The sequence below is a fragment of the Danio aesculapii genome, chromosome 9 (genome assembly GCF_903798145.1).
Source record: "Danio aesculapii chromosome 9, fDanAes4.1, whole genome shotgun sequence".
Taxonomy (NCBI): domain Eukaryota; kingdom Metazoa; phylum Chordata; class Actinopteri; order Cypriniformes; family Danionidae; genus Danio; species Danio aesculapii.
Window position 1 is genome coordinate 43896690 of NC_079443.1, and position 11580 is coordinate 43908269.

General features: G+C 34.5%; 1 protein-coding gene across 1 annotated transcript in view; it reads right to left on the minus strand.

The window, feature by feature from the left end:
* col5a2a (collagen, type V, alpha 2a) overlaps positions 1–10745 on the minus strand; it is a 42667-nt gene extending 31922 nt beyond the window's left edge. Inside the window, exon 1 of the mRNA XM_056465791.1 lies at positions 10503–10745. Coding sequence (XP_056321766.1) covers positions 10503–10593 — 91 coding nt within the window. The 5' untranslated portion in view covers positions 10594–10745. The remainder of the gene's footprint in view (positions 1–10502) is intronic.
* Between the last annotated feature and the right edge of the window lie 835 nt (positions 10746–11580).

Here is an 11580-nt window from a genome sequence, read left to right on the forward strand (position 1 = left end):
GGAAAATACTTGTCAAGTAACAGCCGCTGTACATTAACAGTAAATTCTACATCATTATTCTCCATTATATTTGTGACCACCAATGCATCTCCTTTTTGACTTGGTGAAAATGCAAACCAGTGCAGAATGACCATGATAGCACAGCAGGGTATGATATCATTACTCAGACCTAGACGTTACTCAGCGCTCTCTCTAAAGGAAATGCCAGTGTGTCAGACTTCATGTGGTGAAGATACCAAAATGAACTGACTAACAAGGCGGAAAAATGTCGCTCTCATGAATGTATTTTCAGACTCAAAGCACTTGCCAGAGTGTTGTGATTGCTTGAATTAAAAAAAAATGTATGAAATCTTTTGTATTGATAAGTCTATATTACATATTGATCGTTTACTGCTAGTTTATTTGAAATTGACACATTGATAATTGATGCTATTTGATACAGCATTTTGGTAATTATGCACAGTAATTTACACTCAGGTGGCTCAGTGGTTAGTGCCTCACAGCAAGAAGGTTGCTGGTTCAAGCCCTAGCTGGTTTACTTGGCATTTTTTTGTGGAGTTTGCATGTTCCCCCCGTTCATCTGGGTTTCCTCCCGGTGCTCCGGTTTCCCCCACAGTCCAAAGACATGGGTTATAGGTGAACTGTATAAGCTAAATTGGCCATATTATATGTGTGTGTGAATGCTAGTGTATGGGTGTTTTCCAGTGCTGGGTTGCAGCAAAGACTATAGAATACACAAGACATGTCAGTCATATAGTTTTGAATGAAGAAAAAAGTGTAACATTCAATATGGCGAATGAAGCCCCGCCTACTAGTACAGGAGCCAATGACTGATCGCTATAGACCAGACGTGTGTTTTTACTTCAGTTTTTGTGGTCAACAAATGTGCTGGAATTTCAGCGAATACTTGCATCACAGACTTAAGAAATATGTCCACATAAAGCTTGAAATCTGTACTTTTAAATGTACCAAGTGCACTTGAAAACAAAAGTTTTTTTATTTTGTAATCTGTATGAAATGAATGCGAGGTACAGTCTGTCCTGTCAAACACACATCACACACACACACAAACATGTAAACAAAGAGTCGCTGTCATTTCTGGAGGAGATTCGCCATCAAGACCAAATTGTGAATTACTTCAGAAGAGCAGCGCGATCAGCAATCATTATCCAGACTATGAAAGTATGTATAACAGCCATAAACGAGGTTGGCGTCATGATCTCTTTCATTTTGAGTGTGCATGCTGCGAATTAGCTTGGGCAACCTGAAAATATGCAGATTTAGTTTGATTCGGACGTTTAGAAACTAAACTTATTAGACAGTTGTTTAATTTTATTGGTGATTCCAAATATGTAATGTAATCATAAGCTTGGAAAAAAGTTTTGAAGAATTTAATGTTTCCCCATTCAGACAGGATGCCTGAGCATACTGCCCGAGTGTCGTTTTGTAGATGGCTACCAAGTGAAATGACTTGCCTTAAAAGGACTTTGATTGTGAGTGGAAGGGTATCTGTTGTGTAAAACATATGCTGGATAAGTTGGCGGTTTATTGTGCTGTGGCGACCCCTGATAAATAAAAGGACTAAGCTGAAGGAAAATGAATGAATGAATTTGCACTCAGAAGTAAAGGTATATGAGAGCTGCCTGCCACTAGGGTGCTACCTTTTCAAGGGTCCATATTGATATATAAAGGTACATATTAGTACCTAATAAAGGATAAAAGTGTACCTTCTAAATTTCTTTTGAAGTTTTGTACCAATGTGCAGCTTTTGGTACCACCCCAGTAATGGCTCTGATACCTATATTTTTTGGGAATGTATGGAAGTAATAGTGAAAAACAAGTTCCAACACTTTCCAAACATCATAACAGTTGTTTGTCTTTGATTTTAATTTTGAGAACTACTTTCTAATAGATCTCTGACTTCAACAAAGCTGAAATATGACTTCCACATGGCCTCTCAGGATCACCGTGTCTTTTTCACACACAATTAGAATGTAATCTAACTATGTCCATGACTCAGTCTGCGCAGATGTTTCCAAATAAACTGGGCTGACTCAGATGTGTCCTAGTTATGAGTTGCTTGTGTTGAAAAGCACAATGTGTTCTCATGTTGAGGGTTCTCAGTTGTGCAGGACATATCAAGATGCTGTTTTACACAACAACTGAATGAAAATGCTGCAATTGATTGTTAAATGTGAAAATCACTTGGGGAAAAAACAAAACATTCAGAATAACCTCATAGCCCGCAAATATGTTGGTATGCATTGAAACTCGAATTGAATTAAAAACGGACTTCTCTTCTTAGCCTTCAATCCCTTTACTAGTCCGTATGACATCTGTTTCATTTTCAGCACTCTGTAGTTATAATTGTAGGGCTGTTTTCTATTAGTCACTGGCAAAAGTAAAAAGTAATGCAAAATAGTTATGCTGGATAGTTTGTTTTAAGTTGCATTGATCTTATGGCCTGAATCCAAAACCTGTAGCATTTAATCCTCTCATAATACTGAAGTCTACATGTCACTGCTTTTTCCCTCAGAGGATTTGGTTTCTTAGAACACTAAATATCCTGCCTTAATGCTGTTGCAGATAAAAAAGCTCTAATAGACCAGAAAACCACATTTTCCTTATGAAATTCAAAATAGATCCTTAATATGTTTTCAAGTCTGGCAGCCACAAAGGAGTGTGTGCAAATCTATTATTTATCTGTATCAACATCATTATAATACTGTGATTACTGAAATATACTGTAACATGATAAACTACTGAATGCTATTTTGGCTTGTAGAGTATGTTGTAGTTAAAAAAAATAGTCACTCTTTGTATTTCACAAACGTACAACAGCAGAAAATATGGTTAACTTCTTTTAGATGTCTGCCTGTGACATTTGGGAAGCCTTTGGCAGGGATTAGTGAACAGGTGTGCTAATAAATATTAGCCAGGGGATGTGATATGGTTCAGATAGAAAGAAATGACTTTGAAAGAAAGTTCTTTGAAGTTCCTGTCCCATACAAGAAACATTTATCTGAATATACACAATATATTTACTCAAGCTTCTGTTGTTTCAAACTTTTTTTCTGCTATGAAACATATGGATTTAATTTTTTTATGTGTATTTTGACCATTAATTTAACTAAATATGATTGTGGATGTTCCAAATAATAATAATAATTAATTAAAATAACTGTCAGTAGGGATGCTCATAATAACCGATTAACCGTTAACTGAAAGGGTGCGTTTTTAACCGATTAATAATATCAGTTAAATGATAGTTAAATGGCTGATCACCGCGAACACTCATTTTGCATTGAGAGGGGCGTCTTTTGAGTGGTTTACTACCGGCTGAGAATGTTTTGCGGCACCCTGTGTGCCTTGCGTTTTTGCCGTTGTGCACAGTGTGCTCGCAGTTAAAAAAAAAGAAGGGTCTTATGTCAGTCGCGTCTTTTTCATTCTTCAATGAAATGAAAGCAGAAGCGGGGTTTCGATTGATTAAATGCATATTTTCCGTGGAGCAATCGATTTGAGGTAGCCTGCTATTTTTAGTTGACGGAAGAAAAAAAAAGCATATTGGACAAACAGCATATGCCAGTTTTTAAAAAGGACTTGTCTAAACTTGTCATTTAAGTGAAAAATAAATAACGTTTGTTTTATTCTTTTTATTTAGTTTATTTTTGTTTCTATGCTGTTGGAAACGCTAAGCGGTGGTTGTCGGTTGGCAAAATTAACCGAAATGAGCATTCCTAGTAAACAGTATGATAGTTTAACTATTCTGAATTCTAAAAATTAGCATTGTGTCCTAACAGGATTCAGTGAGATATGATTCCAGCTACAACCACTTGGTCTTTCCACACTAGATCATGAACAAAAAAAATCTTTTGTAAACATTAAACTATTTCAGCATCATTTACAATGTAAAATATATCTGGTAAAAAAGTTTCCTCAAACTCCTCATTCATTGGTGTTTTCTGTTTATTTAATCTTTCGAATTAGAGATCTTCCGTGTTAGCTTTTGATGTTGAAAATTTATCTTAAGTTTAACAAAGTTATTTTTGCATATAGTAGTTTGAAATAATGCATTGTGTATGAAATATTGTAAACCCATTTAGAAATAAATCTGTAAAGTGTCAGAAAGTGCTGGCAGATTATTACCAGTCCGATCTCACAAGGATTGTCAGAAAAGTGGCCAATTCATATGACTTCTTTTGTACAGAGTATAAAATTTTTAAAAGGTGTGCCCCCAAAGTTCACCCCTTAACCCAACAATCATTGGTGGATTAGAACATCGCAAAATGTACAAATGAGAATGAGAGTACAATTTAACCATAAATTAAAAAGTTAAGAATTGTCATGCGATTTCTTTGGATTTGCCAAGATATTTAAAATTTGTCAACTTTAACTGCAGTTTGGCACTTTCACTTTTATTTAGGAACGTTTCATTCATGCCCCCATGACAAACGAGATATTGTATGCGAGTATGAACTGCTGGAAGATTGTTGTTTTAATGGAATTTGATACCACACACCGTATGGGAAAAGAAACCTCTGCATTTCGCAATGCAGATGTCTGTGGTCCTTTACTTGGTAGGTGCAGAGAATTGTGTCAAACAGCCGTGTGTGCATAGACTATTCTGTGACAAAATACGGCAAAAATTCTACACAAACGGTAATAGTTTGATTGCGGTGTTTACATGTCTGGACTGCACTTCAATAATAAGACTAAAATCGACATACTCCACATGTCTTAATTAAATTTCTGTTAAGTTCGATTATGACCATAGTGGGATTAATGAAAAATCGCTGTTTACATGGTAGACTCTTAATTAGAGTACTGTCCTAATCATATGTAAACATACTCATAGTTAAACTTTTTACCTTCAAAATTTGTGGGAGCAATGATCAAGGTCCTTTAATGCATAAACAAGTAAATGAATTACAATACTTGTGAAACTGTTTTATGTGATTAACTGTTTTATTTTATTTATTTTTTTACAGTGAGTGCCTAAAACTTTCTTACCAAATACTCATTCAATTAAAGTGCAGAGTTTGATTGTACTTATTATCTTTAGTTTATTTTCAAGATCTGATGTAAATTAACCTATACAATGTGGCTTTTACTATGGCTATGTTTTCAGACACAGTTTATATAGTTCTAGCTGTAATATGACAGTAACAGTAAAAGTTTTAAATAAAAAAGAATATCCTGTTGCTCACTCGTCTTGTCTGATACAGGCAAAAACTTCATTTACTGATTAACATGGAAAAAATACATTTAATTGCATGTTTCAGCATTGCATCACACCTTGTTAGGACAGGGTGTAAATGTTCTTAAGACAAAATTCAGAAACCTCAGCATACTGCAACTTAAGAAAACAAAATATCTTCATCGGTTTGACAGCACACGTGTTGCAAATCATCACAACACTAACACAAATAGAAAAACCGATGAAGATGTTTTCCTAATTTGCTGCTGTTTTTCTATTTGCATGTGTCTATTTGCATCTCTCAGCCTCCATTTTCATGTGCTTTTTATCAGTAAAGTCTTTTTATTAGTTTATTAGAAATAGCACTATGCAGAGCCTAGTTCACTGACAAGCTACCCAAAATCTCATTTAATATCTAGGTTGATTTAATCTGACCATAATAAGTCTGAAATAATCTTTCTGCTATACTGATAGCTGTTATTGTAGCATCTAAATTAACCATGGTCTGGCTTTGTGATGTAAATAAAGTACATCTAGGGCACATGGAGATACCACATATATAGCCTTTTTACTCCATAATTTCAGTCAAGCATTTTAAATAAATCCTTCTGTGCATTGATTCCATAGTTGTGTGTAAATTAATTATGCTGAATCAATTAATGAAGGTTAATCATAACCTCAATTTATATAATGCAACGCTATGAGTTTTCCTGGGTTATTTCTTCATGGGTTTCTGGAGTTTCCACATGAGAGCGCTCTCTGGCTTTCAGAGGAGATGTTACAAAACAGTGCTTTAAAGATATACATGACACTCACAGCTTTGCTCAATCACATCTCAATTAATCACCCAGCCCTATACTCAATATATATATATATATATATATATATATATATATATATATATATATATATATATATATATATATATATATATATATATATATATATATATATATATATATATATATATATATATATATATATATATATATATATATATATATATATATATATATTTTTTTTTTTTTTTTTTTTTGCTGCTTCAAACTACTTATTAAAAATTAATCAAAACAAGACTTTCTATCTATGTTTTACTTTCTATCCACTTAAACTTGTAAAAAAGAATAAGTAAAATTAATTACTTCATATTGTCCCAACACAAATCGATTGTGGGAACCCAGCATTTTTTACAGAGTACTTTTTTGTTTTCCACAGAAATGATTGAGTTCCACACCATTCACATACATCTCTCTCATTCTGAATTTGAGAGTGAGTAAATGTTGAAACAGTTTTTAATTTTGGTTGAGTAATTTGTTACCCTGTGCGAATTTAGCTGCTTCTTTATTCCATTCAAATGTGCTGTGGGGACTAGTGCAGCACTAACAGATAAACAGATAGGGCTAAAATGTTATATAGGCCAAATCCAGATGAGCTCCAGAGCAATTGGAGCAGCTGTGCAAAATTATGAAGCTTATGAACAATCTCAAGGGCAGCTCTCGTCATTTTCTCCACTGCCAACCTCTGCATTCTCTACACAGTCATGTTTGGCACATGTCTCATCCTCCTTGCTTCCTGAGACTGTGAGACTGCCAAAAGAATATTTGCACGTTTTTCACTACATCTGTTGTAGTGAAGAACTTAGAGCTTGCTTTTAGTGAGAGTTGCTTTGGTTTTGACTATAATTTGCTGAGCTGTTGTATATATAGTGGTAAAATTACATTAATTTACTCTCATTTTCCAACCTCCAACCCCCAATGCTGTTCGAAGACACAGTGTTCCTTACATCAGCTACATGACTTCCTCCACATTTGTATTAGCCAACATTTGTTTTAATATTTTACAAATACTGCCAAAGCAACCAGTTTAACATCTGGAAGTCATCCCCTGGGCTTGCATTCGCTGACTGCCATAATTTACTTTATAAGTAGTTCCCATGGAGCATGCTCAAGAGTGCGCTCAACATTAAAAATCCATCCTCAAACCGTTTTTTTCTCCACAGAGTCGAGCAGTGCCATCTCTGCAGGAGATTAAAGGTGCTGTTGATCGTACAGTAAAGGTTATAGAGTTAGAAATTGGTGTCATGTGGAGAATAGAGTTTTCTCTCTCCCTCTTTCTTGCTCTCTCTCTCTCCCTCCCTCTTTCAGGACCAAAGAGGCATGTAATCAAGTCATAGCTCAAAAATGCAGCACATGTTTTCCATCAGCACATAAACTGTGGACTTGGTCGAATGCACATATTTGGATGTTTAGCTGTAAAGTGAAAACACTCTATTGTAATAAAATTGACGCGGCATCAATGAATGCAACTAGTTTTTGAACAAAACGGCCACTAACTAATGTTAAAACAAATCTAGAAAATCAGAATAGCACACAACCTTATAATAAAATCCAATTAAAGGTAAATTGCTAGAAAGACAGCCTCCTGTTTGGGTTAGAGAGAAATTACAGTGTTCTTTATACTGAGAAGTAATTTGTGTGGATTTGTTTAACCACATTTATATAAAGTTAAACATTATCCATAAGATTAGGGCTATTTTAAAATGTTCCCTGTGATAGCGCTCGGATGAAAAGATGTTTGGATGTGTCACAAGGAATGCATGAAGAACAGAGCAACTTGGACTTTGGGGTGTATGTTGGCATTCATCATCTGTAAAAGGACAGGATAAGAGAAACTCTTATGCGTTAAATTAAAAATACTTGCAACACAACCTGCTGCTTTACAGCACATTTCACTTTTGTTGTGTTGTTTTTCTAGAGTAATTCTCTTCTTTTATGTTGCATAAATATTACTGTTGCGACTAAACTATTTAGAAAGGAACAGCTGCTTTTAGTTACTCACTTTAACTAGCTTGAAACCTAACCAATTTAACATCAGCCTTTTTGTTTTATTCAAGTGAGAAATAACATCCTGACAAACAGATTTCAGTTACACTTTTTTTCCAGTAAAAGTTATTTGCAAAGTATTACAGAAAAATACTTATGAGATTGCTTATTGCTTGCTTATTCAAATAGGCAAATTGCAAGCAATTTAATAGTAACAAGAAAATGGTACCTAATATAGATTTTAGAGAAATATAACCAAAAGAAAGTAAGATATGAAGTACAATGAAAAAAGCTATTGGTTTCTTTACTTTAAAAAAATTGTGAGTTAACTTTTTGCCTCGTTTTTGCAACGAGTTGACTTAAAAATAAAAGTAAACCCAAGTAAACCTATTGTAACTTGCAACTAGGCATGGGCCGGTATAAGTTTCTGATGGTATGATAACATTGGATAAAAATATTACAGTTTCGTGGTATTGTGATTACTGCTCTAATATATGTTTTTTTTTAAATGTCTGGGTAAAAAACAGCAACTTTTTTTCCCCTTTGAACATAATAAATTTTATTTTTGAGAACCTTTTAAAATATTTTGGAGCAGTAAACATGTCAGGCGGAATAATTCAAATTAATCATTGAATTCTGCTGTCTTTATTAGTTTCAGAAACACAGATTTCTTTACAATTTAAAATGACATCTTTGGAGATGTTGTCTGCTGGAGATATTGTTGTCCTAATAAACTAAAAAAGAAAAAACATAAATAAAAAATCTTACACATGTCTTAGGAATGGTATAGAGGACAATTTTGCCGTTTTTAAAACCTTAACTTTTCCAATCTGCAGTTCAACTTGAAAACTGTTATCGTCCCATGCCTACTTGCACTGTTAAGTTGACTTCATTTTTATAATTATGCATATACCTGTACTTAATTTACTTAATTTTTAATTAACCCTTTAACTGCCCCACCAACAAAAAAATTGGGTTGCATTTCTTAACTCCAAATGTAGCTAGTTAACACACTCAATGCATTTTTTTCAACACATCCCAATTTGTTTTTTAAATATCGACCATTTGGTAGAGGTTGATATTTCAATTTGCTGGAATTAATACGTATACTATGACAAATTTGAAATTATGAAGTGTGAGACCAATTTATAAAAAAATATGCCATAAAATCATTTAACATGTTTTCTTGTTTTGTTTGTTTGTTTGTTTGCAATAAAACCAAAATCAAGTGTAGTAGTCCAACATGATTATGTTTTATTTTCTTGTAAAATAAAAATGCTGGGTGTGTAAACCATTATTTAAAACAGTAATTTTTTACATGGCTTTAACAGTCATTATTTAAAACAGTTAAAATATGGTCACCCATTTGGTAGAGCAGGCAGTTACAGGGTTAAGGCATTGGGTTTACTTACTTAAAAAAAAAAAAAAAAAAGTCAACTCTCTTTAAAACAATAGGTTTACTTTTTAAGCAACGTCAGCTAATTACTTTAAAAGCAATGTGGTTTACACGTCTTTTTTTTTTTTTTAAAGGAAAGTCAACTAATCACTTTATGGTGTAATTTTAATCTAAAGCACAATACTACTCAACCCAAGACCCTATTATCAGGGAATATAATTATAATGATAATTTACCACAAGGTGGCGTACTATCTGTGAAACTTCAAGAATATACTTTGAATCCAAGAGGCACAAGAAAAACATGTTCTTCAAATACAGATGTATCAGAATCTGCTAAACACAATCAAGAGAGCCTGAAAAAACACACTCCCCAGGAGCCGTGTCTGGTGACATCATTTAGGGAAAACTGTACGTCACATGTTTGAAATGCCCTAAACTGGGGCATGACTGAGGTAATAGCACTCAGGTGTTTTCTCAGCACTTTTTTTTCTATCCCTGCATGTTCGCAGTCACTGCCTCCCTCATAATATCCCGACATCTGCTCTGCATTAAGATGCAAGATGTGCTCCTCCAGAGACATGTGAGCACAGTGCTAAAGTTGAAATCGATTCAGCAGATGTAAGAGGACGAAACTGATGTGGTTAGACAACAAATCCAATGGTGCATGTTAAAGAGTAAACTGTGCCCTTTGCCCATCTGCGTATGTCTCAAACCTCAGTGACACCACCGTTGGTCACATTTGTCTATTGTGACCATATGGCAAAACTTACTGGTCATAAACAGCATAACATAGATACTTTCTTGTTAAAAGTACAGCTAAAGCATATGTACATAATGCAATATCTTTTAAAGTGAAGGACCAATTGCCTTTTCTTCAACAATTAATTTCTCATTTTTAAGCTGCTTTATATTTAAGCATTTTAAGTCTTTATTAGTAATAATTAGTCTTTCAAGTAATTATGTATAAACCCCTTTTTAGTAATAAAAATCTAACAATGAATAAAATACATTTTAAAAATAAAAATCAAAAGTATCAGCTTATTAGCATCAGCACAATTAGCTTCATGAATAAACAGTTCACTTACCACCGTCTTGGCCTCTCACGGATTGTAAAAAAGTCACAGATAAAGCCAGAAACAGGACAGTCCTATAAGGCTCAAAGATCATCATGCCCATATCAAAGACATGAGCTGTTCTTGTGTGCAAATTAATGGGGAAGAGGAAGGAAAAAAAGAGTCCAGGTTATCGCTGCACCATGAAGACAGACTGAGGTTTTTTCCTGCTCAGAGCAGCAATCAGACCCAGCCCCACTCTCTGCTGCCTCTTTTTTAACAGCCTTGAGTAAGAAGAATGCTGCCAACCCTAATTTTCCTCCCCCTTTTGTCAGTGCTCTCTCATAAGCATCCACTCTGGCTCTGTACAATTGCATGTTCTCCTTCTGATTGTTCTTCAAAAGTAGTTTATTCTTTTCTAATATTGTACACTGTAGCCGTGATTGTTGGATATATTTTTGGTGATCAATCACTGATGATATTAGAGTTTTGTGGCTGTTGCTAAGAAGGACTGTAAACTGGCTTTATGACGTCTTAACTGCACTGACTTTACTGCTGCTCCTCATAGGCTCTTTTTTACAAGGGAACAAGAAAAGAGTTTATGTCTGGGTTGAAAATGACAGATTTAAACCACTGGTAGAAAAGAACAATGGTGAAAGATAACTTTAGTGTAAAAGCAAGTCATTTTCTACTGCCCTGATTTTTGTTTCCATTATTCTTTGTCTCAGTGTTGAATTCTAGAAAATAGGATCAGCAAAATCAAAGTCATTTCACTCAGCCGCCATCATTGAAACATCTCTCGGGCAGTATGTTTCATGCTGCTCTTTAGTTTAATTTCTAAACATCCAAATCTCACAAAATCTGCAGAAGGAAACTTGCATCTGGTTCGAGCCCTTCCCCCCGGAGTATCGTCAGTCTATAGTAGAGGTTGCACTGACTAGTCGACTTTAATGCTCTGCCATGACACTTTTTGATTGACGTCGACCAGTCGCACTGCGAAGATCACATGGTTTGACCTGAAATACATGGCATCTTTACACACAGCTCACTGAATGAAACTGCCCTCAGATTATTTACAGTAATTTTTTTAATGTTATTTTTCTTATGTCAG